This window comes from Eschrichtius robustus, chromosome X (genome assembly GCF_028021215.1).
Source record: "Eschrichtius robustus isolate mEscRob2 chromosome X, mEscRob2.pri, whole genome shotgun sequence".
Lineage (NCBI taxonomy): Eukaryota > Metazoa > Chordata > Mammalia > Artiodactyla > Eschrichtiidae > Eschrichtius > Eschrichtius robustus.
In genome coordinates, this window is record NC_090845.1 from 114,193,308 (window position 1) to 114,220,365 (window position 27,058).

General features: G+C 35.5%; 1 protein-coding gene across 2 annotated transcripts in view; it reads right to left on the reverse strand.

The window, feature by feature from the left end:
* ZNF280C (zinc finger protein 280C) overlaps positions 1-26,129 on the reverse strand; it is a 55,126-nt gene extending 28,997 nt beyond the window's left edge. Inside the window, exons 1-9 of one of the 2 annotated variants that reach the window (XM_068532975.1) lie at positions 26,016-26,129; positions 17,060-17,105; positions 16,890-16,936; positions 12,210-12,356; positions 9,503-9,568; positions 9,267-9,403; positions 3,824-3,938; positions 757-927; positions 500-609 (exon numbers count right to left, since the gene is read on the reverse strand). In XM_068532975.1, the coding sequence (XP_068389076.1) occupies positions 500-609; positions 757-927; positions 3,824-3,938; positions 9,267-9,403; positions 9,503-9,568; positions 12,210-12,356; positions 16,890-16,920 (777 nt within the window). In that variant the 5' untranslated portion in view covers positions 16,921-16,936; positions 17,060-17,105; positions 26,016-26,129. Of the gene's footprint in view, positions 1-499; positions 610-756; positions 928-3,823; positions 3,939-9,266; positions 9,404-9,502; positions 9,569-12,209; positions 12,357-12,655; positions 12,714-16,889; positions 16,937-17,059; positions 17,106-26,015 lie in introns of those variants that run through there. The other variant, XM_068532976.1, reaches the window with a different exon arrangement.
* Positions 26,130-27,058: the final 929 nt, after the last annotated feature.

A 27,058-nucleotide genomic window follows, 5' to 3' on the forward strand; every position in this document is an offset into this window, starting at 1 on the left:
CATATGAAATGCTCCATTAGTTGTTTATGTCTAAGTGCTAAAAATTAAAATGCAAGGCTAAGATTTTCATTGAGTAATGTGACATGCATATATCACCATGGACAAAAAATAACGTAAAAAAAAGGAATTAAGTTACATGAAAGATTAAGCACCTAATAAAATGCCTGCTTTCCAAGAAGTTTGAAGAATGGCATGACCTAGTCAATAAAATATTCTGATTAATATATTATTTCATTAAAAATTAAAATATTATATGTAGTGTTTGTAAACTTAATTTTAATAATTTAATGATTGGGAAGGATTTTAAAATCTCTTATAAAGTTAATCATTATGAGTATCAATTTTTACTTAAGTTATATGAAAATACCAATGAGAAGATTTCTTATCTAAATATCTGGATAAACTAGCATTTACTATATATCAATCCTTAATATTTTAATATTAATATTTTCAGAGATTTGTGAATATTTTTAAAAATCAAATTTTGAAAAAGTTTTACCTTCATGTGATATTTCAAAGGATCCAAAAGACTGAACTGAACATTGCACTTTGGACAAGATCTTAGAAAAGGTGGTTGAGTTTTATGGAGACTTGGTGAGGTATTTGTACCTAAAATAAATTAAGGAGTTTTATGAGTCAAATTCTCCTTTTTTAACCTTAAACCCAACCAGTAATAACAGTTTTAAACTTGATCACAATTTCTGAAATTTATGTATAAATAACACTTTCTTTTTTATACGCCAGATTCATATTTACCTTTTGATAGCAAGACACGGGAGGATGTCACTGAAGGAGAGTTAGTTAAAGACAATGAAGCACAAGGATTTATGTCAGAAACTCTTTCGCTGGTCTTTGGCTTTTTTGGAGTAACAGTGTCTACTTTAGAAACAGAAGAACGTTCTATTATAGGCGGAGTTTCATCCACACCTACAATGATTAAAATAGTGGGAAAGATATTTGAAATTGCTTTAGTATAGAGTATTGCTTACAAATGCTACTAAAATGGCCTTACCTTTAAAATTAAGTAAGAATACTTTGGAGATAAAGGTAATATAATTGAATTACCATATCATACAACTGACAATGAAGAATGACCAAAATTTATATGATCAATAGGTAGAAAGAAACTGCACATATAGCCATTATGGACTACACAGTTTGAACAATTCATGAAATAAACTTTTTATGCAAGAAAATTCTAAAGATGCTTTCAAATTAATATATAAATAGGTTATCATGAAAGAAGTCAGACCAAAAAAACCCAAGCCCCCCCCCCCCAAAAAAAGGCAGCAGAGAGAATACTCTAAAAGCTCAGTTCCAAAAAATGAATTTCTCTTCAGATGCTTAAATGCATTTGAGCTTGTGAACAAAAACAATTTATATTCTAATCTAAAAATTTAGAGAAACTCCTTAAGATACTTTAAAAAATATCCTAAGATATCTAATGGAAAACCAAGCTGGTTCTTTTCCCACTTAACAATCTGATGGGTAGTTTAAATTATCTATTTAATTCCTACATGCAAAGTAGAAACAACTAATCTTAAATATCTTGAATGACAATACCTCACTTATTCATATGAAAAAGTTTGGAGTTAGTATGATGGCTTTCAAACTATGTTCCCCTGAGCCTAACGGTTCTGTTTTAGGGAATTCAGTGGGCATGTCAGATAGAGAAATTCTCATTTTACTTTAAAAAAAAAAAAAAGAGACTTTTACATATTTTGTTTGAATAGAGATTTCATTGCTAAAAATAGTTTTAAGTTTGAAAACCATCACCTTAAAGGCTAAAGAATTATGCAATTCAGGGTATTTGCAAGAGAAGTGGGGCTATTTAGGCTATAACCAGACCCAGAAAAAGTCCCTTTTGAAAATAACACACAATTGTACTTTGTGATAAAGATTCTAAAACTGCACATGTTTTAATGCTCCCAACTGTATACTAATAGGAGAAGCAGAATAGATATATGCCAGGAAAATAAGAGTATTACACCAGTGGGCTCCTCTGTCAAATCTGCGTTTCATTCTTTGAGATAACACAGAAATGATTTTTTTCCATCTTCAAGCACATGATTACTGACAGCTATATTGCAGACACTTGGGACTGATTTCTGTGTAATCACACTAACATTCTTCTCAGTTGCTTAGGTTAACTGAACAACCAATGAGTGCTGGTATTTTGGACTAGGCAACTAGTTATCTAATAGGCTGTTTTATATATAATTTTTTAAGCATGCATAAATCTCCAAGTTAAATAAAATCACTCTGAGCTCAATAGCTTTAAATTCTGATTCTTCAACTTATTTATCTGTGTTGCCTTTGGCTTGTGCTGTTCGCTATCCTCAACAGTGCCAATAAAAATCCCATTCTCCTTCTTCAAAATCAAGTTCAAATCCAGCCGTCTCCAAGATCTTATGATCATCCTAGACAGGAGTCCATTAATCATGCTTCTGAACATATAGTACATATTATTATTCATAATTATCATGCTAAAAATGTTTATTGTCAAGTCTTCTAAAGTTTTAATGAATTTTTCACTTCTCACTTATCTCATTTGAGCCTCAAAAAAGCCCTGAGATAAACAGAGCAAGAATCAAAATTATATAGCTAAATGGCTGATTTCAGGTCTAGAAAATGAATGCATTACGTGAGAAAAATAAAAGTATCTATTTTAATAATATGAGAAAATTGAGGTGTAAAGAGGTTAGGTGATTTAATAAAGGCTACAAAAATATGTAGAATAGAGGCTCAAGCCTACATCTTCCTAATCAACTATAACCTTATTTACCATCAGGGCAAAGTTCCACTCTTTGCAGTGTAACAACTTAGAGAGAGAGAGTGGAAGCTTCAAGAATTCAGATTTTTTCTATGAATAAAGACTGTGTGCATTACAAAATCAGATTTCAGACATCTATTTCATCTTCTTATTTATTTTGGTTCTTGGTTATTTTACTCACTAGATAAGTGGCGCCTAGATAAGTGATTATCAAACCAAGTACTATCAAGGGAAAATGTTTTTGGCGCACATATTGCTATAAATTTCTATTTTGGTTTTGTAAATATATACTAATTTGTTAGTAAACAATTTAAATATTCACAAAAATTTTTGTGTACCTTTCTCCAGTTAGTGAAATACATCAAATTTGCTAACATAGAAACAATAATTGCTTTGGTAACAGGGAATTTTTCAACTAGATAAAACTCCTTCATGGCATACTATTTCAGGTTAATGAAGAACTTTGTTATGGTATACAATCAAAGAATTGTTAATTCTTCTTTAATTGGAAATTTTCATTATTCCTTCAATGGATATTTACTGAGTAGTTACTATGTGCAAATCACTTATTTCTTTAGTATTGCCACTTTATACTACTACTCTATAACCATATTTAACTATCACATCTACAACATTAATTTCGATAGAAAGACTCTAGCCTATTAAGAAATCAACTATAACCATGCACTTTTTCTCATACTAATTACCAAGTAATTAATACTTTTTTTTTAAACCATAGTATTAGGGTATCAGGGGACTTCCCTGACTCACAGAAATTATATTAAGATTTTTCAGTGCATGGCTGGCTCCAAGTTAGAATGAGCTCAAAGAATATGTTAGCCAACTTAATAAAAAGAAATAAAATATTCTACCATGAAATACGATTTTATATAAAATCACCCAAGAAAGGCATTCAGGAACGATTAGCTTCCATTTTACAACATATGAAAAACACAGCATGAAGATACAGGCTTCAAAATAGAAATCCATCGTATATGTATATTCATCAAGTCTCTTTTTATTATATTTATAAAAACTGCTAAACCAAACCTTCTATATAAGCTGTTGATCCATCTTGGGATAGTGGTATTGTAACCTGGGTCAAGTTGAACACTGAATCTGAAGAATAATCCAATTCATCTTGTGATGAATTCTTTGTAAAATCCTGTAATAAGTTACAATTATTTTGTTTTACAAAGTTTTATAAAGGTAAATTTAACTGTATGTCAATACTATAAAGATAACCTTAATGATTCAATTACTAATAAGTTATAAAACACAAAGATATTTATTACTTGCTGTCAAAATCAGCATCTACTAGGTAAAGGGTACATGAGAACTCTCTGGATTATTTTTGTAATTTTTCTGAAAATCTAAAGTTAGTTTTAAATAAACAGTTAACATTTAAAAATAATGATAATATTACTAGCAAAGTAGAGGTTATATTTTGGTACAACTTTTCTGCAAGAAAATTTTGGGAGTATCTATCAAGGGCTTTAAAAAGTTCATATCCTTTGATCCAATTATTCTAAATAGTCCATTTCCAAGAATTTATGCTAAGGAAATGAAAATATTTAATGGAGAATTATTTATAATAGCAAAAATTTAAAACCTGTGTGTCCAACAATGGTGGAATGGTTAAATAAATTAAGTAATAGACTATCATGCAACATTAAGTTTTTCAGAAACAGCCAATGACAAAGAAATGTTTCTAATATAAACTTCAGTGAAAAAAAGAGGACCAGACATCTGTGTATAAAATATAGTCCTGATTGATATACTCTATATACCATACTAACCATCTGCAGAAAACAAAATTCTCTTCCGTTTCTTTTCAACCCCTGCCCCGCTCCGCACCAAACCCCATACATATTACCTTTATCATGGGAATATAAGGATCCTGCTTGCATGTTTTGTGCTTACAAGTTGAGAGACAATCAGGTATTAAGAATTTTACTTTGCTACTAAGTTTTCTGTTGACAGAGACTTGTTAAGAAGTTATGGAGACAGATATCGAAGTGACACAAACCATTCTATTCCTAGAATTTGAGGCATAACAGGCAGATTTCTGCATTTGAGCCTTACACCATGTATTATATAAAATCAATAATAGCTATATGACTTAATTGTAACCAAGCACAATCTAACTACGAGGTAAATATTTTCTCCAAATATTTGCACTTAAAAATGGAAAATATTCACTAGCAATTCCCAAAATAGTTCTTTAACAGAAGTTCCTCCAAACAAACTTAACACTTTAAATCCTTTCCTAGGTGATAACTCTGGTCAATTAAGTACCACCATTTCAGAGAGCAGATACATTATTAAACAAATAACTTGTTAAAATAATTCTCCAATTGGGATTTTTTAATATCTCATAAAGTAGTTCAGAAAGATACCAAATACAATGGTAAGGTACAAAAGGTGATAGACTGGGATTTGGAAGACTTGTCCATTTATTTAACTATGGAACCTTGGGTAAGTCACTTATGAGATTCAAGTTATTCCTTTGCAACTGAAATAATAGCCACCAACTATTGTCTATTTAAAATGTACTTGCCTCTTTCACAGTACACATGGTCCCAGACTTACGATGGTTCAACTTACGATTTTCCACATTACGATGTTGTGAAAGCCATACGCATTCAGCAGAAACCATACTTCGAATTTTGATCTTTTCTCAGGCTAGTGATATGTGGTTCGATACTGGGCAGTGGCAGCAAGCCACAGCTCCCAGTCAGCCACGTGATCACGAGGGTAAGCAATCAATATACTTACAACCATTCTGTTTTTCACTTTCAGTACAGTATTCAATAAATTACATGAGATATTCAACACGTTATTATAACATAGGCTTTGTATTAGATGATTTTGCCCAACTACAGGCTAATGTAAGTGTTCTGAGCACGTTTAACATAGGCTAGGCTAAGTTATGATGTTTGGTAGGTTAAGTGTATTAAATGCATTTTTAACTTATGATATTTTCAACTTACGATGTGTTTATCAGGATGTAACCCCATCATAAGTCAAAGAAGATCTGTACTACATGTATTCTATTAAGAAGTTGTCACAGCAGTACTAATGAAGACCTAATATGATCTCCCATTTTATAAATAGGTAAGCTAAAGTTAAGTATGGTTAAGTAAGGTTCCCAGTAAAACCCAGCTTGTTATTGATGATGAAGCTGGAATTAGAACAAAGGTCAGCCTTATTACGAAGCCTGTGCCTTAAGCTATATCACACTTACTTTAAAACGGATAATAATAATTATGTCCCTGCCTGCCGAAAAGAGTTATTGAGGTTAAAGAGAATTCTTAAACTTAAAAAGTTTAGAATTTCAGAGAAAATTCCCTAACATAGGATTCTCAATTCATTTGAGAATATATGTCATCCTCAACTGTGGCTGCATAATAGAATCACCTGGAGATTTTTCTGTTTTAATCTATTATGCCCAGGTCTCACCCAAGACCAACTGACAAAAATCTCTATTTTTAAAAAACTCCCTAGGATTGGGAACCTGATTGAGTAACTCTGATTAAACAACCATGCCCACAGAAACAAAATTCTGAGTTTGGATGAGCTCTAGTTTCTAACTTTCCTAACACGAAAGATATCCCTCCTCCTTATTATTCTTCTTCCCTGGGTCCAACATTGGAATGATTTTCATCTATCTGTATTTAAATAATGATGTTTCCTTTATTGTTTTTTTGGTTTGTTTTTCCTTTTTTTCCCCCCCTTTTTTTGGCCTCACCGCATGGCTTGTGGGATCTTAGTTCCCCGACCAGGGATTGAACCTGGGCCCACCACAGTGAAAGCACCGAGTCCTAACCACTGGACTGCCAGGGAATTCCCTGGTTTGTTTTTCCTAAATGCCAAACAGCTTATTACAGTATGAGAAAACCACTGAGTTAATCTGATTCCAGCTAAAATCAAATAATTTTTGCATTTCTTGTAGCCTGCAATCATCAGGTGCACCTATTAAGTTTATAAAAACATTAAGAACAGCCTGTGGATACTTAGAGAATCCAAGTTTGAGAGCCAGTGGTCTGGGTAAAGGTTCTCATTTTAGAAATGAAGAAAGTGAGGCCCACAGAGGTTGTGACAATGCTCTACTTAGGAACAAAGACAGAATCAGCATTCAAGTCTCATTTTCAATCCAGGTTTCTTGGACTATTAGTCCAGGGCTCATATTATGATTGATAATAATTTCAGAATACAGATATAGGTTTTCCAAAATTGAATTTTTTGCTTGAAAGCTCAAATTTTATCATTGGCAAGAATAGTATCAGTTTTCTTCCATGATAGGCATGCTTTGTATATTTCTGAGTACTGAAAAACTGTGTGTGGCAGATAGACTCTAAAGGTGGCCCCCATAATTTCCTCCTGATATTTACACTTGTATAATCTCCCCTTGAGTGTGGACGGGACCTGTGATTGCTTTTAACCAAGAGAATATGGCAAAAGTGACAGGATGTACATGATTATGTTACATAGGCCATCTTTCCCTTGCTGGCTTTGAGGAAGCAAGCAAGTCATGTTAGGAAGGCCCACACGACAAGGAACTGAGGACGGTCTCCAGCTGACAGCAGCAAGAACTGACACCTTCAGTCTGACAACCCACAAAGAACTGGATACTGCCAACAACAGTGTGAGCTTGGGAGCAGTATTAACTGATACTGCAGCTCTGCCTGACACCTTGATTGCAGCCTGGCCCAGCAGAGGACCCAGTTAAGCCATACCCTGACTCCAGACTCACAGAAACCATGAAATAATAAGTATATATTGCTTTAAGCTTCTAAGTTTGTGGTACTATTGTTAAGCAGCAATAAATAATTACTCCATGGTGCTCTGTCAGTCATCCTTTCAAGTAAAAATGGCATTCTATTTTAAAAAAACCAGCTAGTTCAGCTTGCAGTTCAATCTCACAAGTGCTTTTCCTCAAGAAAAACTTTATACTGCAGATACAGAAATGCTTTATGATGCATACTAGCCATTTCGTCACACAGAATATTTAAAAACAAGTGTATTCAAGGGTTGAAAGTTAATAAAATTAGAAACAATTTATTACTTCTTCAAGAATATTCTTAAGTGAAAGTGAAATTTTTCTACTGTGAGTGTTTGGTGGCCACCAATACAAAAACTACTAGTACAGTTAGTTGGGTGGCACTGCCTTGACTCATATTAAGGCACCAGCAGTTTCATCCTCCATTGCCTTTGTACCACTAGTGCAAATGTTAACAGAGTGAAAAGGGCAAACGTCTTAGGGTTAGTATGACAATGGTTTTGACCTCACAGGCTACTGAGAGTCTCAGGGAACCCCAATGGTCTGTGAAATACACCACTGCTCCAAGGCAATGCTTCTATTTTTAAAAGCACATACTTAAATGTATGTATGGATGTGTGTATGTGCATATTTTAAAAACTCTGGGCTAACCTGGATTGAAATCCCAGATCCATCATTACCAGCTGTGTGGCCTTGAGTGAATCATTTAGACTCTCTGAGCCTCAGTTTCCTCAACTACAAAATGGGGGAAATAACTGCGCTTACCTCATAAGAAAGTCATAAGAATTAAAAGAGATTAATTTATATATAGCATCTAGAACTAAGACTTACCCATGTTGACAGACTAACAAATGTTAAATATTACCATTATCTATTATTTCTGTTAAAAGTTTTAAAAACTAAACTATGAAAGTATGTTTTCAAAATAAACAGCAATAATGACCTTGGAAAAATCTTCCCAATTAAGAATACCTGGTTCGGTTTACTGTCTTAAGAATTTTGCCATTATGCAATATTCATTACTGATTATACTTTTTTACTCACCTTTAGATAGCATAGTTTTCAATATTACACCTATTTAATTTAAGCATATTACCTGATTTATTGACAGGTTGGATAGTTAGTTCCTGCAGCTATTATTCTGGGTATTGGCTGAGCCATCATAAAGATGGTGACATTTTCTTTTTCCTTTTTTTTTCTTTTTTTCTACTCTAATAAAGATGTTAAAAAAAATGGTATATATGTGTCAATCCCAATCTCCCAATCACAGACTCTTTGTTTATAATAGCCCTTCCACTTTCCCTTGCTCCTTTTTTTAACATCTTTATTAGAGTATAATTGCTTTACAATGGTGTGTCAGTTTCTGCTTTATAACAAAGTGAATCAGTTATACATAAACATATGTCCCCATATCTCTTCCCTCTTGCATCTCCCTCCCTCCCACCCTCCCTATCCCACCCCTCTAGGTGGTCACAAAGCACCGAGCTGATCTCCCTGTGCTATGCGGCTGCTTCCCACTAGCTATCTATTTTACGTTTGGTAGTGTATATATGTCCATGCCACTCTCTCACTTTGAAGATGGTGACATTTTCTGATAGTGATTATGTTTCTACTGGGATGGTGACTAGCTATGACAGTCCACAATTCTGACTGGGTATTATAATATCCACTGTGTCCCTGATCTAATTCTGTAGTTTTAGAAACACTTACAGGTTTAGACATGTCCTGAACAATAGCAGGGCTACGTGAAGATTTAGATTCAGGATGAAATCTAGGCAAGGCAGCCACTGGATCTGATGTCGGGTCTTTGTAGTGTTCACTTGTAGGCGTGAAATCATCCGTAACATCTGTATTTTAAAATTACACAAATATTGAATATTTCTCTACACAACCAATTTTGTCAAAATATTTCACTTTAAAATTAAAATAATACAATAATACTATACCTTGACTGACTGTCTCAATCTCTATTTCCTTTGAAGATGAGCTGGGATTATCTCTGTTCAAAATACCTGTAAAAATTATATTTATTTAAAAAATTTTTATTTGAATGAAATATATATTAAGATAATAGAAAAAACTTTCCAAAAATATATCCATATATAACCAATAGTTGAAGTATATTTTTTTCTCTTAATGGTGACAGGGTTGTATATAGACTTGGGTTACTGTGACTGGAAATCAAGCCCTTCCCCAATCTCCATGCCACATTCACACCCCTAAAAGCCTGGAAGTTTCATTATGGGCAAGCTGATGGATTATCTGTACCATTACTCTTGACTTCTGACAGGGATACCATCAGAGACTGCAGACTAAATTGAATCTAGAGTTTACAAAAGTATCTCATATCTACTTACTACACCAAAAGTCAATTTGAGCCTGACATGACCTTCTGGATCAGTTTAATATTGCTCACTCTTATACCCATGTGAACCCATAACTTCTAGGTTATTGAGAAATCAAATGAAAATTTGGAAAATTGCTAATCAGAAGAAGATACAAAGCAGACAAAAAAATCCCATAAGACATCAGAAAATTTCCTTTTTCCCCTCCTAGTAGAAAAGAACCAGATCTCATAAAATAATTCTATAAAGTAAAGGGTCACACAGAAGTAGGGTTTCTGACTAAGCGCTACAGAAGTCTTCTAGGAGAAAAATCTGCTCATTCAAACAACTTGGTATTGTTTTCGTTCAGAAATTCAAGGTAAGTATTTACCCAAGCCATTAAAGAGCTATTCCTATAGTACTTTTTGGTGACTGCAGTGTATCAAACACAAGTTTTTATCCCCCCTCTTATAGTGGTTCTTTTTAAATATTTAGCTCATGTTCCATATGCTAAAATATTTTATGGCTCACACATAAAACATCAATAAAATCATTTAAATTTTGAGTTATTTAGAAAAGAAATTTCACTGGGGTCAATTTTCTTTCTGACAGAATCACTTAAAACTAATACAGGACTTCCCTGGTGGTGCAGTGGTTAAGAATCCGCCTGCCAATGCAGAGGATAAGGGTTCGAGCCCTGATCCTAGAAGATCCCACATGCCGCAGAGCAACTAAGCCCGTGCACCACAACTATGGAACCTACACTCTAGAGCCCACGAGCCACAACTACTAAGCCCGTGTGCCACAACTACTGAAGCCCGCACGCCTAGAGCCCGTGCTGCACAACAAGAGAAGCCACTGCAATGAGAAGCCTGCGCACCGCAATGAAGAGTAGCCCCCGCTCGCTGCAACTAGAGAAAGCCCGCACGCAGCAATGAAGACCCAATGCAGCCAAAAATAAATAAATAAATAAATTTAAAAAAATGGATATTAAAAAAAACTAATACACATTATTCTAGTTGAGTACTAGTCATCTATAACTGATACAAATCCAATGTGAACTGTCATGCTTTCAATAAGATGATTTGAATAATATTGAAATATGGCAATATTTCAGTATAAAAATCATCACAGTGACTAGGAAACATTAAGAGAATATAATATTCTGTTCCTCTATCAGCAGCAAATATGCCAACATGCCTACTTCTTTGAAGTGGCACTCCACTTAGCATCTCTCAATTTGCCACAGGAAGTGATACCGAGAATTAAACTAATTAAATTATTCTACCTTTTATAAAACTGAATAGAAGTGCTATTCTAAGTTTAGAGTCAAGAGAAGTAAGAACTAAGCTTTCAGAAAGTTACAAACTTTTCTCTAAACTACACTATTATGCACTGCCATAGTAAGTAAGAAAACACTGGTATGCTGGCTACATTCTTTGGTAAATTCTCCTGGCTTAACAAAAGTAAGTATAATGAGAAAGAATCTGTTTCTTCATTCTCCGCTGAAACTCAGTATGTTGTTCCTCTGCATTTTACACATTTCTGATTGGACATCTTAACAAGTATCATTAATATCTTCACTTTAACATTATAACAATGTCAAGTCTAATTACTCTACCAGAAATCCACAAAGGTACTGGACATATTCTCCTAGAAAGTGTGGATTAAGGATTAAGTGTGCTGACTGCCTGCATCATCCCAATATAGTAGCTGAAGATCAGGCCACTGTATATTCTTCATGAATACACAGTCATCAGGAGTTGCTGAAAGATGGGTGCGGCCAGAAGCTACCGGCCATGTTGGTACACAGACCAGCACCTTTTTATTTTTGTAGCCATGAGTCAAGATGACACTGATGAGGCACTTGCCTGGGTGTAAGAAACTCCATCAGAGACTAACACAAACTTATTTAGTAGTCTGATATTTTAAGCAAAGCATTCCAACACTTCCTTTTCCGGGTACATTTGGGCTTAAGGGGAAAAAAGAAAAATTAACAAATAAACAAGTAAATAGGCTACTTGGCTCCAATAAAATTATGATTGCTAATCTCAAAAAGCCTACAATGTTGTTAGGTAATCTTAACCTTTAGGTAATTTAGTTAACATTTTCCTTTTCTCTCATATGATATTTTTACCTCTCACACCTCCTTATTCAACTCTCCAACCACATTCTCCCTCTGATTCTCACAAATTCTTACTGACCTCTATGCTCTCTCTCTCTCACCTCCAGATCCTTATAGAGTAACAAGGACATATAAGACAGGCCCAGGTTTTCCATTAGAAGCAACATCTTATAAAACTTTGCTTCACTGAAAGTGAATGCTTACTTGAAATGGCTGGTTTTGAACTTTGTATCTCTCCAACAAAGATCAGCTCATCATCATCTTCATGCTGAATTCCTTCTACTTTCTTCTGCCATGGTTCCAGCTCTTCTTCTTCACATTCCATGAACAGTTCTGCCATTTTGGGATTATCTAATTTTCAAAAAGAGAGAATCAAATTTTATTTTTTTAAATACTTTTTTTTGCAATACATAGTATGATATTTAAGATGTACTTTAATATTCTGATAGCAATTACTGAACTGATATTTGTCAGTAAATGGTAACAGAAGTATGAAACTTGGAACTCAACCTCTAATATCTAAACTAGTAAAATTAATCTAGCTAGATAGATAATGGATGACAGTAGTTATTTACAGCAGCTAATAAATTTTAGGAACAATCAAATCCAATCAAAGTGAGTTTGTTTTTTTTTAAATTATTTTTACTTACTTATTTATTTATTTATTTTTGCCTGTGTTGGGTCCTCGTTTCTGTGCGAGGGCTCTCTCCAGTTGTGGCGAGCGGGGGCCACTCTTCATCGCGGTGTGCAGGCCTCTCACTATCACGGCCTCTCTTGTTGCGGAGCACAGGCTCCAGACGCGCAGGCTCAGTAGTTGTGGCTCACGGGCCCAGTTGCTCCACGGCATGTGGGATCCCCCCAGACCAGGGCTCGAACCCGTGTCCCCCGCATTAGCAGGCAGACTCCCAACCACTGCGCCACCAGGGAAGCCCGAGTTTCAGTTTTATGACTAGAATATGATTATATCCATGAAAAGGACTGTACCTATTATCTGAAAACCCCCCCACAAACTTCTGTATTAACAAAAGGGAGATACATTGAGAATAAGAAGCAACAGGTGGGAGATATGCTAGAAAAACTGAACCAGATTCAGGGATACCAGGCACAGGACAAGGCAGGGATGAGATGCTGGAACGAAAATAGGATAATTAAGTGAGGCTTATTCCATCCCAGAGCAGATTACGCATTTCTCACCTGAAGAAACTAAGTAAAGAACATACTGTGGATACCACCAGCCTACAAGTGCTGACCAATCACACAGAGCTACCAGGAAGCATTTTAAGTGCCTCATTCTTAAATATGGATAGACACCCAATAAGCCCCAGAAATATGACTAAAATCTCCAATGTGAAAGACCAAGGTAATAAAACGGACCAAAAGATATTAAAGAAAACACAGATAATACAGAGGACAAGAGAAAACATTAGAGACTGTAATTAGCATTTTTAAAGAGATAAGACAGGAACGTTATAAAAAGTAATATTCACAAAGCAAAAAGATTAAAAATAAAATAGCCAAAATTCAGTAAAGAAAAATAAAATGCCAAAGTTGAGTAAACAGCCCATAAGTGGAACTAAAAGTCAAAAAGTATACATATACTAAATAAAGACAAGTTTGTTATAAAATCAGTTTCAAAGGTACAACTCACGTAATAAAGGCCCAGAAAAGAACAGAGAAAAAAGTGGATATAATCAAAGGAAAAATACAAGAAAAATTCCCAGTTCTAAAGGACATAAATCTCCAGATTGAAAGGGCTCACCAGCACCAAGCACAATGATCAAGAAAACAACCTACAGTAGATGGACAAATCATGAAATTTCAGAATGCTGGAAATAAAGAGAATATCCTAAAATCTGAGAGAGAGAGAGAGAGGGAGAGAAGAAAGTTGGAATAATGATTTCAAAAGTCTTAGTAAAAATAATTTTCAATTTAGAATTCTATACCCAGCCAAGATTTTCGTCAAGCATGAAGTTACATATTCTTTCATCAAGAATAAAGACCAGTGGGACTTCCCTGGGGGTGCAGTGGTTAAGAATCCGCCTGCCAATGCAGGGGACACAGGCTCGAGCCCTGGTCCGAGAAGATCCCACATGCCACGGAGCAAATAAGCCCGTGCGCCACAACTACTGAGACTGCGTGCCACAACTACTGAAGCCAGTGCGTCTAGAGCCCGTGCTCCGCAACAAGAGAAGCCACCACAGTGAGAAGCCAGCGCACTGCAACGAAGCGTAGCCCCCGCTATCCATAACTAGAGAAAGCCCATGCGCAGCAACAAAGACCCAACACAGCCCAAAATAAATAATGAATAAAATAAATAAATAAATAAAAACATAACCTTTAAAAAAAAAAAAGACCAGCAACATCACACAAAATTTACCTCCCATTCACCCTTTCTTTCTTAGGACCCCATCAAAATATGAGACTTAAGGAGGAAGACACAGAACGCAGAAAACATGACATTCACACAATACAAAGACAAAGGGAAGTCCCAGGACAATAGCTTTTCAACAGGTCTAGAGAGCAACCAGCCAGAGTAGAGACGACCATTACTCCCAGGAGAAATGTCTCTAGGAGACCACACACACACACACACACAGATTAACAATCAAATTGTTAGATTACTTGACAAGTTTTACCATATAGAAAATCAACTTAAGAGGCTACAGAAGGGTGTGAGAAGACTTGGCTATAAATTTTAATAAAATTTAGCAAATTTTAAAAACCAAAAAATTTAAATTGCTGGATATATTAAAAAAAAAAGAAAAAGGAAATGTATCCATAATATATTATTACCATCGTATCAATACTATGCTCATCAGCAAACAATATTTGTTATAGTCATCACAATAAAAACATCAAATATGATTTAACCAAAAATTGAGATATAACTACATTGGGAGGTGCTTGCGGGGGGTGGTTAAGTGTACGAAAACTAAAATCCTCCTATTCCTTAATGGAAAAATCATTAGATAATGGCAAAAACTGATGATTCAAGAGACAGCAGTACATATTTCAAAAATTTAGAAATATGAAACTAATTATTAGAAAAACAGCTAAACTATTCAAAGTGGATGCCTTGAAAAAACAGGGAGTACGTAGGCCCAAAACACACACACACCTCTCTCTTGCTTGCTCTCTCACTTTTCAAGAATCTGTGGGTATGCAACGTATAAACTTCTGATTGTCTTTTTTAAACTATGTATTATTTTTAAAAATGCACCCAAATTAAAATAATAGCAATGAAGATGGATATAAGTGGCACTAGATATATGGAGTGAGATGTGGATGGGGTAACAACTTTGAAAAAATAAAAACAAAACAAAATAATAACTCTAGAGTTCTGGCTTAGACAATAATATCCTTTTTTTATTAGACAATGATACCTAAAATTTATCTTTTAAATTAAATAATTTCTAAAGGTAATTTTACTAGATTAAAACAATGTCATTTCTACTTTTGACTCAAAATTAAAAGGTACTATGTGAATATAATGATTTGGGGATGGCATACAAAAGAAACAGTTTAATAAATTGGTGCTATTTTCTAACAAATTTTTAAAATGTAGTTTCCCCTTCTATACAAATAATTTCTTAGCATAGTGTTGTTTAATGCTTAGTAGTTCACCTAACATAAAACAAAATAAAAAAATCTTCCACCCTCCCAAATGTAACCGATTTTAAGAACTGATCTCTTTTCTAAACCTTACTTAAAAAAATATATACAGCATGCTCTAAGTGAAATAATTAAGAGTGTAATTCATAGTTTAGCATTTGCATATTGTGTCCCTCAGAGCCCTCATTTGTACTGTTTTTTCCATCTAAAATACCCTTCCTCCTTACCTTATACTGTCCATATTATTCAAGTATAGTAGAAAGAGCATGGACTTGACATCAAATTGAATAGTTCAAATCTTCATTGCACCATTTCTAATGTAACTCTGGAGAAATTACTTGAATCTGTTTCCTCACCTAAAATATGGGTGTAATATCTACCTAATAGAAGTGGTAATGTAGATTTAGGGAAAAGCTGTATGAAGTATCTAACTTCAAGCAATACTCAACAAAATATTAATTCCCTACTCCTTCCCAACTCTTGGTTTAATTGTAACTCCTCGATAAACTATTAGACCCTGTTTTTCTTCCACCTTTTACTACACTGACAGCCTATGCCAGGCAATTCAGAATACACTATATATAATCTCAAACTGCTATTTCTTAACGTGTCTTAACTGTACATGTGTAACTCCAAAGTAAGCTCCTTGAGAGTAAAGAACATATTTTCTTCTTCCTTTACATTTCCTTTTACACACAGTAGTCTACTAGATATGCAGTATGCACTTAACATATGGTAATCTAAGGGCTAAGGAACTAGGCAAAGTCAGGCAATGCCAAATTTAAAAAAATGAGAGACCCATGTATACTGATAATAAAGAAATTTATATCTACGTTAATACCATGGTCTTAATGCCATGTTGATACATAGGTCTTCCTCATTCTTTTTAACTGGGTACCGACACTGTCAATATATTCAAGATAGATGGTTGAGTAAAAAATTTTAAGGGCACATAACAGCATATATAGTATGATCTTATTTAGAAATAATTTATTTTTTTGTCTATGCATAGAAAAAAGTTTGTGATTATGTATACCAAACCGATAATAGTAGTTATCTCTGGAAATGAGGAAGAAACACTTCATTTCTACTTTACTGACATTTTTATTGTATGTAGTTCTTTTTTACTATGGTATTACTTTAAAAAATTTAAGTGTTCTTGTGTGTTTTTTTTAACGTGCCCACCTCTGTCTCTCTCACCTTTTCTCATGAAGCAAGGTTATCAGTACAAGACCCAAGTACACTAGTATCACTTGCAGCAGCAATACTTACTTTTTGGTTGAAAAGGGTTGTTGTTGTCCATCAAGCTGCAGAGTCACCTAAGCATTAACACATGACATCAATCAATTTTATGAGTCACTTTAAGTAACACCAAATATACTGAAACATGATACTTGGGATTCAGAAATCTTTGGGTCTAATTTCAATCTCCAGAAACTCACCATGTGACTCCAGACAAGGTAGCAAGTTAGGTCTTAGTTTTCTGCCCTATAAAATAAAGATACTTACTATTAGGGTGGATTTGTTAAATTAAATGTACACACATTAAATATTTTTCTCTACAAAAAGTTTACCTGTTGAGTTTGATATACACATGCTACTCACTTTCCATAACTGGTTCATTCCTGAATGAATGCAAATTTCGTAAATAAAATGCTGAATGTAATAAGCATTTATTATTTGAAGAAATCTGAAATTATTAAATTACAAATAGTTTTTGAAAGACACCCTTCTGTAAATGAGTAATCACCCTGTAATACATGCTTTAGTAAATCTGAATTTTGAAATGCTAAGTTAACATTAATCTTTAACTGTTGTTCCTTACATTTCAGAAATAAATTAATATTATAAAAAAACACATTCAAAGAAATTTTTAGGTTTTTTTTGTTTATCAACGCTAACTGAAAGGAACAGAAAATTAGTTGGATACATTTTATCATAGATTAACTCATTAAAAATAATTACTCATTGCCTTCTGTACTCAATGTAATGTGCTCAGTTCTAGGGAAAAAATTAAGATGAATAAATCATAGTCCTTGCCTTCAGAAGTTTACAATCTAATGTCTATGTTTCTTTGGGCTTTTTAAAAAGCTGTTATATTAAACATTTTCAAAAAAGCATTTAAATTGCTTTCTTTAAAACAGGAATTTCTGTTCTGAATTCTCATGCACATACATATTTTTTTACATACAAGATAAACATGCTTAAAAAACTATTTCAGCTATTTAAAAAAGTTAAAACTTAAACATCAATAATCTAAAGTATTAAGATAAATAGAGTTAACTGAGTTTCCACATTTGTCTTTATCCTCAGAGTAGCAAAAGCAAGCTTTCTTGCTTTTTCCAATTCCAAATCATTTAGACTGAAATAGATCAAAGGAAAAAAATGACTTTAACTCCAGAAGAAGTTACTGGTATAAATGTTTGAATTACTATTACAAGAATCTCTAGTGAATTCTGTACTTAAGTAAATTCCCCTATTTCTGAGGTTTGGCTATTGAAACCTCTGAACTCAATTATTTGAATAGTTATTGCTTGTCCCTAAGTGAGAATTAAGGTAATGCATATGTCAAGTAGATAAATACATGACAATTCTTGCTCAGCATTAAGGACCTACTGCTACGAAGAATACAGAACATTTTTTAAGAGTCACAACTGTACAGCATTTGAGACTCATATAGAATCCTTTTATTAAATGATCATATACAAATATCTATTGGTACAAATACCCTAAATTGGTACTAAATGTTCAAGTAGTCTATATAAACAAGTCATATCCACTGCCCATGACAACAGCGGTACCTTTTGAGGCTGATAGCAGCCACCAAGGAGCCTCAATTGGTACATTCATAAACACTCTCAGATGCCATTAGAACCACAACTTCAGTCTAAAGCTGTGCTATCCAATAAGGTAGCTGAGGCCCCCCAAAACTAACAGTTCTGGTGGCAAGGCAAGGAATTCCATGGGACATTAAATTATCTGTTAGAGAAATGGAATATCTAGCAAAATATGCGAGAAGTATCTTAGAATCCCTGTAAGAGCAACTCCAGAGGGTCTCTAGGTTCTGCAACTCAGAGCTGGCACCAAAATAAGCAGAAAAGAACTCTCCACCTCAGCTATTGACAAGTAACTGACTAATTCCGAGTAACTGACTAATGAAAGACCTCTTCCAGCACAACCCGATCAGTTTTTGGAGACTGCGTGTATAAATAATTATAATTTACATATATATATTTTGTTTCAGCTTTTATACATCTAAAATTCAACTATCTTTTAAGAGTTAATTCTACAAAAATTTTTAAAAAAACGTTAGAGGATTAAAATAGTTACAATAGTAAATTGTATGTTATGTGTATTTTACCACAAAATAAAATATTTTAAAAAGTAATAGATACAATAAATATAACCATCCCACTAGGATGGTTATAACCAAAAAGACAGACAATAACAAGTGTTGGCAAGGATATGGAGAAACTGGAACCCTCATACACTGCTGGTAGGAGTATAAAATGGTGCAGACACTGTGGAAAACACTTTGGCAATTCCTCACAAACTTAAAGTTACCATATGACCCAGCAATTCCACTCCTAGCAAGAGAGAATTGAACACATATGTCTACACAAAAACTTGTAGATGAAAGTTCATAGCAGTATTATTGATAACAGCAAAAAGTAAACAACCCAAATGCCTGATTAATGGAGAAACAAAATGTGATATATCTATACAATGGAATAATATTGTCATAGAAAGGAATGAAGTACTGATATATACTACAAAATGGATGGATGGACCTTGAGAACATTATACTAAATGAAAGAAACCAGTCAAAAAGACCACATACTGTATGATTTCATTTATATGAAATGTCCAGAAACGGCAAATCCATAAAGGCAGAAAGTAGAGTAGTGGCTGCTTAGGGCAGGGAGGGTTGCGGGAAAATAAGGAGGGACTTCTAATGGGTATGGGGTTTCTTTACGGGGTGACTAAAATGTTTATTTTGGTTTTTAAAAAAATTTTATTTATTTATTTATTTATGGCTGCACGCGGGCTTTCTCTAGTTGCGGTGAGCGGGGGCTACTCTTTGTTGTGGTGTGCAGGCTTCTCACTGCGGTGGCTTCTCTTGCTGCAGAGCTCGGGCTCTAGGCGCTTGGGCTTCAGTAGTTGTGGCTCATGGGCTCTAGAGCACAGGCTCAGTAGCTGTGGTGCACGGGCTTAGCTGCTCCGCGGCATGTGGGATCTTCCCGGACAAGGGCTTGAACCCGTGTCCCCTGCATTGGCAGGCAGATTCTTAACCACTGCACCACCAGGGAAGTCCGAAAATGTTTTAAAATTGATTGTGGTGATGGTTGCACAACACTGTGAATGTACTAAAATCACTGAATTGTACATTGAATGGGTGAATTGTATGTTATGTGAATTATAGCTCAATAAAGCTGTTAAGCATATAATAAGCTGGTAGGATATAAGCCTGGTGGTGATGGAAGTCCCTATGTGGAGAAAGACTACCTAAGAAAGACGCCAACAAAGAGAATAGCAAAACCATAAGATTATGGAGTAGAGAAAAAGAGGGTAGGACAGGGAGACGTTCAGGTTCTTTTGCTACCATTTAAACACCTAAGCCATGCTTGGAGGCAAAGTAGCTACTAGAACTTTTCAGTTAAGAGAGGGAATAATTGTTCATTTCTGGTCAAACTACTTTGAGTTAAGTTTCTGGTATTTACATTCAAGATTAATAATACACTTTCCAACAAATTACCCCAACATTTTTGAAACTAACAGACCTCTGGGAAAATACTTATATTCCAGATGGTACAAGAAAGCTCTAAAACAATACATTGTTTTGCTATCTAAAAAATTAACATAGGCATACTCCAAGGATCATCTGAATGACTACCTTATAACTAAGCTCAGTCACATAATTTCAGTACTCACATTTTTAAAAACTGAGATATAACTGACATACATTATATTAGTTTCAGGTGTACAGCACAATGATTTGATATATGTGCATACTGCAAAATGATCACCACAGTAAGTCTAGTTAACGTCCATCACCACATATAGTTACAATTTTTTTTCTTGTGATGAGAACTTTTAAGATCTACTCTCTTAGCAACCTTCAAATATACAATAGTCTTATTAACTGTAGTCACCACACTATATTACATCCCCAGGACTTATTTTATAACTGGAAGTTTGTACCTTTTGACCACCTTCACCCAATTTTGTCCCCCCCCCAACCACCAATCTGTTCTCTGTAGCTATGAGGTGTGTGTGTGTGTTTTTAAAGATTCCACATACCAGTGAGATTATATGTAATTTGTCTTTCTTTGTCTGACTTAGCATAATGCCCTAAAGGTCCATCCATGTTGTCGCAAATGGCAGGATTTCCTTCTTTTTTATGGCTGAATAGTATTCCACATTTTCTTTATTTGTTCATCCAAAGATGGACACTTAGGTTTTCCCATGTCTTGGCTATTACAATAATATTATAACATTATATTACAATAATGCTGCAATGAACATGGGGGTGCAGATATCTTTTTGAGTTAGTGTTTTTGTTTCCTCTGGATAAATACTCAGAAGAGGAACTGTTGGATCATACCACTACTCATGTTTTTGTCTGTATTTACTACTGCATTGTCATCAAGTACTATCACTTTTACTGCTGCTGGCTAATAATAAAAGAACAGAGGGAGGGAATATCTAAATGATGCATTTGTACTAAATGCAAGGAAAATGACAGTATTTATGGTTAGCCAGAGAAATGAAGGTATTGATAAAGTTTAAACAGAAAAATCTTGCTACTGTTTAGATAGATATGAATCATGGATATGAAAAACTCAAAAAAAGTAGTCAGTGACTTTGTTTCACCAAAATACATTATTCAATGTATTAAAGTTGATTCGAATGGCATTGATTTTGCAGTTTTGATTATTTTGTTTTATGACTGTACAAGAACTCTAAGAATATTTAAACATTTTAAGTAAGAGGGTGTCTGTGAAAATGTTTTCCTTATAATAGGAATTAATTGGTACCGTACTCAAATCCAAGAAACACTGGATTATACCTTGGTTTCTTAGACAATTTCACTGGCACCTAAACAATTCAAACTCTCAAACCAGGTTTTGGGAACAAATCACATATAATTTAGAAGAAAAATATAGACTCATCATCTTTTCTTTGTCCAAGAAGTTTTTATATTGTGGAAATTTTTTATTTTTCTGAAAGCCTGAACACATGAAGTCCAGGTACATTTTGAGCAGATCTTTAATAACTCTACTATTTCCCCCCTAATATAAGTTTTCAACTTTTGTCTGTTGACTTTCATACTTCATCTATATGTAGAAAATAGCTAGTTGACGCTAAGATTTAAAATTCATCAGCATAATACTTTGCAAAGATTGTCTATATTTTAAAACATTTTAAAATTAGCTCTTGGGATGGACCACCCCTCTAATAAAATTTACTTTCTGCAAAGTAATTTTTAGATCATATTCAGGGTAAAGATTTTATCTATAAGATGTTTTTATTGTAATTGATATGTAAAAGATATAACCTGGTGAAAAGACAAATGCATAATTGGCCTTTCAAAGACAAACTATATAATAAATGTTTTAGTAAGTTTCGTAAGATATTCTTTAAAAAAAAATTATTTATTTGGTTGCACCGTCTCTTAGTGGCGGCAGGTGGGCTCTTTAGTTGCGGCACGTGAACTCTTAGTTGCGGCATGCATGTGAGATCTAGCTCCCTGACCAGGGGTCGAACCAGGCCCCCTGCATTGGGAGCACGGAGTCTTATCCACTGTGCCACCAGGGAAGTCCCCTTTATAAGATATTCTATAATCACTAATTCCTAAAGTAACTTCAGGAAGTATATATTCTTAATTAATTCACATTTTATAGGAGTAAAACTGATCCACTGGGAAAATATCAAGTAAAAACACAATTATGGGAATACTGGACATAGGGGCTGAATAACTGAGTGGGAATTTGAAGTCTACCACTTTCTGGTTGCCAAACGTATAGGATATTTAACTGGCCTCTTTGAACTTAGTTTTTCTATCTGTAAAATGAAAACAGTAATACCTTCCTTGCAGCACTACTGTAAGGTTAAATGAAGCACATGAAAAATTACTGCACAATACTTTGCATTATTTTGCTCAACTTTTCCTTCTTTACTGAAAATCATACAAGTTGATGAATATAAGCACTAAAAAGAAACAAAATTCTAGTTCATGTATAGAACTGTTAAAATACTGTCACAAATAAAGAACACCAGATCAGTAGTTCTCCAACTTTTTTGGGCTCAGGTCCACTCTTCATTCTTACAACTTACTGAGGACCCCAATGAGCCTCCTGTTTATGTGGATTATATCTATTGATACTTACCATATTAGAAATTGAAACTGAGAAAAAATTTAATATATATTAATTTATTTAAAGTAATAATAAGCCCATTACATGTCCATATAAATATTTTTTTTTTTAATATTTTTAATTAAAATAACCAATTTCAAAAACAAAAAATTTAAGGAGAAGAATGACAATGATTTACATTTTTGCAAATGTCTTTAATATCTGTCTTAATAAAAGACAACTGGATTCCTTTATCAGCTTCTGGAATGTATTTTTTTGTTCTTCTAAGTATATACAAAGAAGTACACCATGTCTAAACACATTAAATATCTAATAAAACTGGTTTCACTATTTCTTTATTCTTATGTAAATTATTTCTAAAATGACTTAAAATATAAAAGATGAAATAAAAATTGTCTTTTGGACCCAGATGGTACATAGGGATGACTACTTTTCCTGATATACTGAGTATTATTAAAAACACTCCTTAAGGGCTTCCCTGGTGGCGCAGTGGTTGAGAATCTGCCTGCCAATGCAGGGGACACGGGTTCGAGCCCTGGTCTGGGAAGATCCCACATGCCGCGGAGCAACTAGGCCCGTGAGCCACAACTACTGAGCCTGCACGTCTGGAGTCTGTGCTCCGCAACAAGAGAGGCCGCGATAGTGAGAGGCCCGCGCACCGCGATGAAGAGTGGCCCCCACTTGCCACAACTAGAGAAAGCCCTCGCACAGAAACGAAGACCCAACACAGCCATAAATAAATAAATAAATAAATAAACCAAAACACTCCTTAAAAGAAAACTGCTTTGCAATGAATGAATTTAAAAAGTCTAGACACATGTTTGATACAAATTACTGAGTAAAACAAGTCTTCTGGGGTCATTATTTAAAACAACCTGACTGAAAATCATATATATTTTAAGTCCTTCTCTGAAGCAAGAAGAAAAAATATTCAGGGCTATGTATTTAAGCAGTCAATATGTCAAATATTTCTGATCTTTGAAAAGTCACTTTTGAAATAAAACACATTTTCAATATAAATTTCCAATATCCTATCTGTCACTAAAACTATGGGTTACTTTCTATTCACAAAAATTGCTGTTCATTTAGGTATTGCCCCTGTCCAATTGGTATAACAAGAACAACAGAAAAATTTGGGTATGGTTCTAAATGTCCTCCTGAATAAAGAAAACAAATTGGATAGAAGAGGAGGTACAGAATTATATATCCTTTCCCCTTACTCTCCTCTTCCACTAAGAAAGCTGATGCTGAGAAGTAAAACCCTGGGCTGAAAAAATCAGATTGGACTAGAAAACTTAACTGGGGAAAAGGGGTTGAAGAGAAGAAGCTGAAATTTGGACCCCTTCAACATAGAACTTTTTTCAACTTTTCAACATGCTTGGAAATAATAACAATATTATTTAAATACTAAAAAAGTTGAAAAGATATGAAATCTTTTAAAAATATTTTACTGAAGTATAGTTGATTTACAATGTTGTGTTGATATGAAGTCTTAAATATTTTAAGTATAAAGGAAAAGAGAATTGAAAAGTGTTACTTATATATTTTAGGTGAGTCTCCATGCTTATTCTCCTTGACCAACTCACTCTCATAAAAAATGAATCATAATATAGTGAACTGAGCATTGGGTGAGGAGTCAGAAGACCTAGGTTCGAGAATTGGTTCTATCACTCCTAGCCACATGACCTCGGTAAAGTCTCCTCCTTGAGGCTGTTTCCTCACCTAAACAGTTCTTTCAACACCCCACAGCCCACCTCAAAAGAGGTGATAGCCATGAAATATACAAATGCAAGATACAACTGCAGTGGGACTTGTACAAATGTTAAAACATCAAGGGCACACAGCCTTAATTTTATAAGCAACCCAGTGTCTTCATAGGCTTAGTAAAGTTTCTGCTTAAGGAGACAGTTTGAGTTTTCACTGTAACCCCCCCAAAGCAAGACACATCACAAATGCTAAGACCAGACTTCTGTAGTTAAAACTCTACTTGTTTGTTTTAATTTTATGTTTAATGGCACTAAAAGGCATTAAAAATCACAGTTCAAACCTGAAAATAATAAAAGCAAAATATAAGTTCACAGATTAAAAAATCTTTGCAAACAAAGAGAACTCCTTGGATGTAGACCCCCTGTGCTTGCAGAAGCTGGTTCACTTGACATTTTCTCCTCTGATTTCTCCTTTTTAAAAAAAGCATTAAAACTTGACATAAGTTAAGAGGAACTCCCTCCGTGTCTAGAGAAGGATAAAACCTCAGAATGAGATAATTTTTTCCGTCTCAAAGTAAAACCTGCAAAGATCACTGTTAAAAAACTGTGTCTCTAACTCCACGTTTCTCCTCAGGGCTCTTCTCCTCTAGACAATAACGGAATGGAGCACGATTTCTATGACGGAGGAGCGAAGTCCCTTTGGCAAGAACAAGGGTGTGAGCACTGAATGACCAGTAACCTGGGTGTGTGTGTGTGGCGGGTGGGGGGGTGGGGGGGTGGAATCAGGACAGAAAGGAGGGGCCCAAGAGGCCCTGAGGCCAGAAAGTTCGGAACCCTCTCTGGTCTCTATACCCATGACTGAAGAGCCGTGGGGATGGGCGGGTCTCGCCAAACATCGGCATCATATATACAAAAGACCAAAGGGAGTTGCCTCCAGAAAGAAAAGCCAAAACCAGGCTGGGACCAACCGACACATAGGCCCCGGAAGGTGAGGAGGCAGCAGTGGCAACCCGGGCGGCCCCGGCCCTCAGGCCGCCAAACGCCAAACGCTGCCACCAACCAACTACCTTTCCGAGATGCCTCCCCCCGCCCGGCTGGTGCAAGATGGTGGCCCACCCGCCACCGCGCCGCCAAGTCCGTCCCCTCCCCCGCGCCCTGGGCCATCCTGGCGACGCACGCCAGCATCCAGACCCTCGACCTGCAGTCCTCACGGCCGGGCCACCTCAGCTGCCCTCAGAGTACGGTGGCCATAGCCTCGCGGGAGAGCCCCTGCCTGCTTCCGCGCGGCGCAGGCGGGGGCGCGGGGCACTTACCGCGAGCGGAGCAGGTCGGCCTGACTGGAACTCGGAGGAGGAGAAAGAGGAGGAGGAAAGGGAGGAGCGTGAAAACACTAGGCGACGGCCACAGCCACAGCCTGGGGCGACTCTCAGCGCGGACTGAGCGCCTCAGAAGAGGGCAGAGATATATAGCTACGCGCGCTGATTCATGGGTAGACGCCAGCTTCTCCCCCGCCCCCCAAACATCCGGGTTTCTTTTCTAACTGATCAGGGAGGGCGGGCGCCGACATGTGCGCGGCCTTACACATTCTCGAAGGCAGCCGGTGCTCTGCCTGCGGGTGGTGGGCTGTGGGCCACATTCCGCGGGTCAGGGCGAGGGTCTGGGCTGATGCCTATCTCCTCGGCCAGACCACTGTCTAGCCCGTGTTGCAATCCCGAAATCAGGGCTACACATGAAATGTGAGCACATGGAAACGTGAATTCTGGGTCCTCCCAGTGTTTAAGGGCTAGAAGCACCAATTAAAAAAAAAAATACTGTACCCAAGAGGTGAAGACATAAATCAGATGAGTAAAAGGAATAAAAATCAGGTTATTTTAAATAATTGGTTAATTTTACTAAATTTGTTTTTAAAAATATGATTTTGGTTGCATCTCTGTTATTCCTAACCCGGTCATATAGTCGTCTATAATAGTTATTAAAATGTTAAGAAAAAAATACATTTACAAGAAAAACACTTGCAAGATACTGCTTGCACAAACATATTCTAAACCATGTGTAATAAACAGTATAGAAAATTTTCTCTCCCAACCTTCCTCACAAGGTCTATGGCACTAGTGTTCCTCCTCTCAAGACTTAAAATCTTGCCTCAGTAGTTCCTTAACACACATGTAAGTTCAATCAGCCACTGAATGCTACCAATTCTTCTATTTGAGCTAGTTTCTTCTTTCTCACCTATACTGCTCTTTGCTACTGGCCCTGATAGACAGAGAATAATCAAAATAACAAACATGGAAAGTTTAAAGTTCAAAAATCTTAAAGTATTCATAGATTGCTCCCCACTTCTGGACAGGCTGATAAG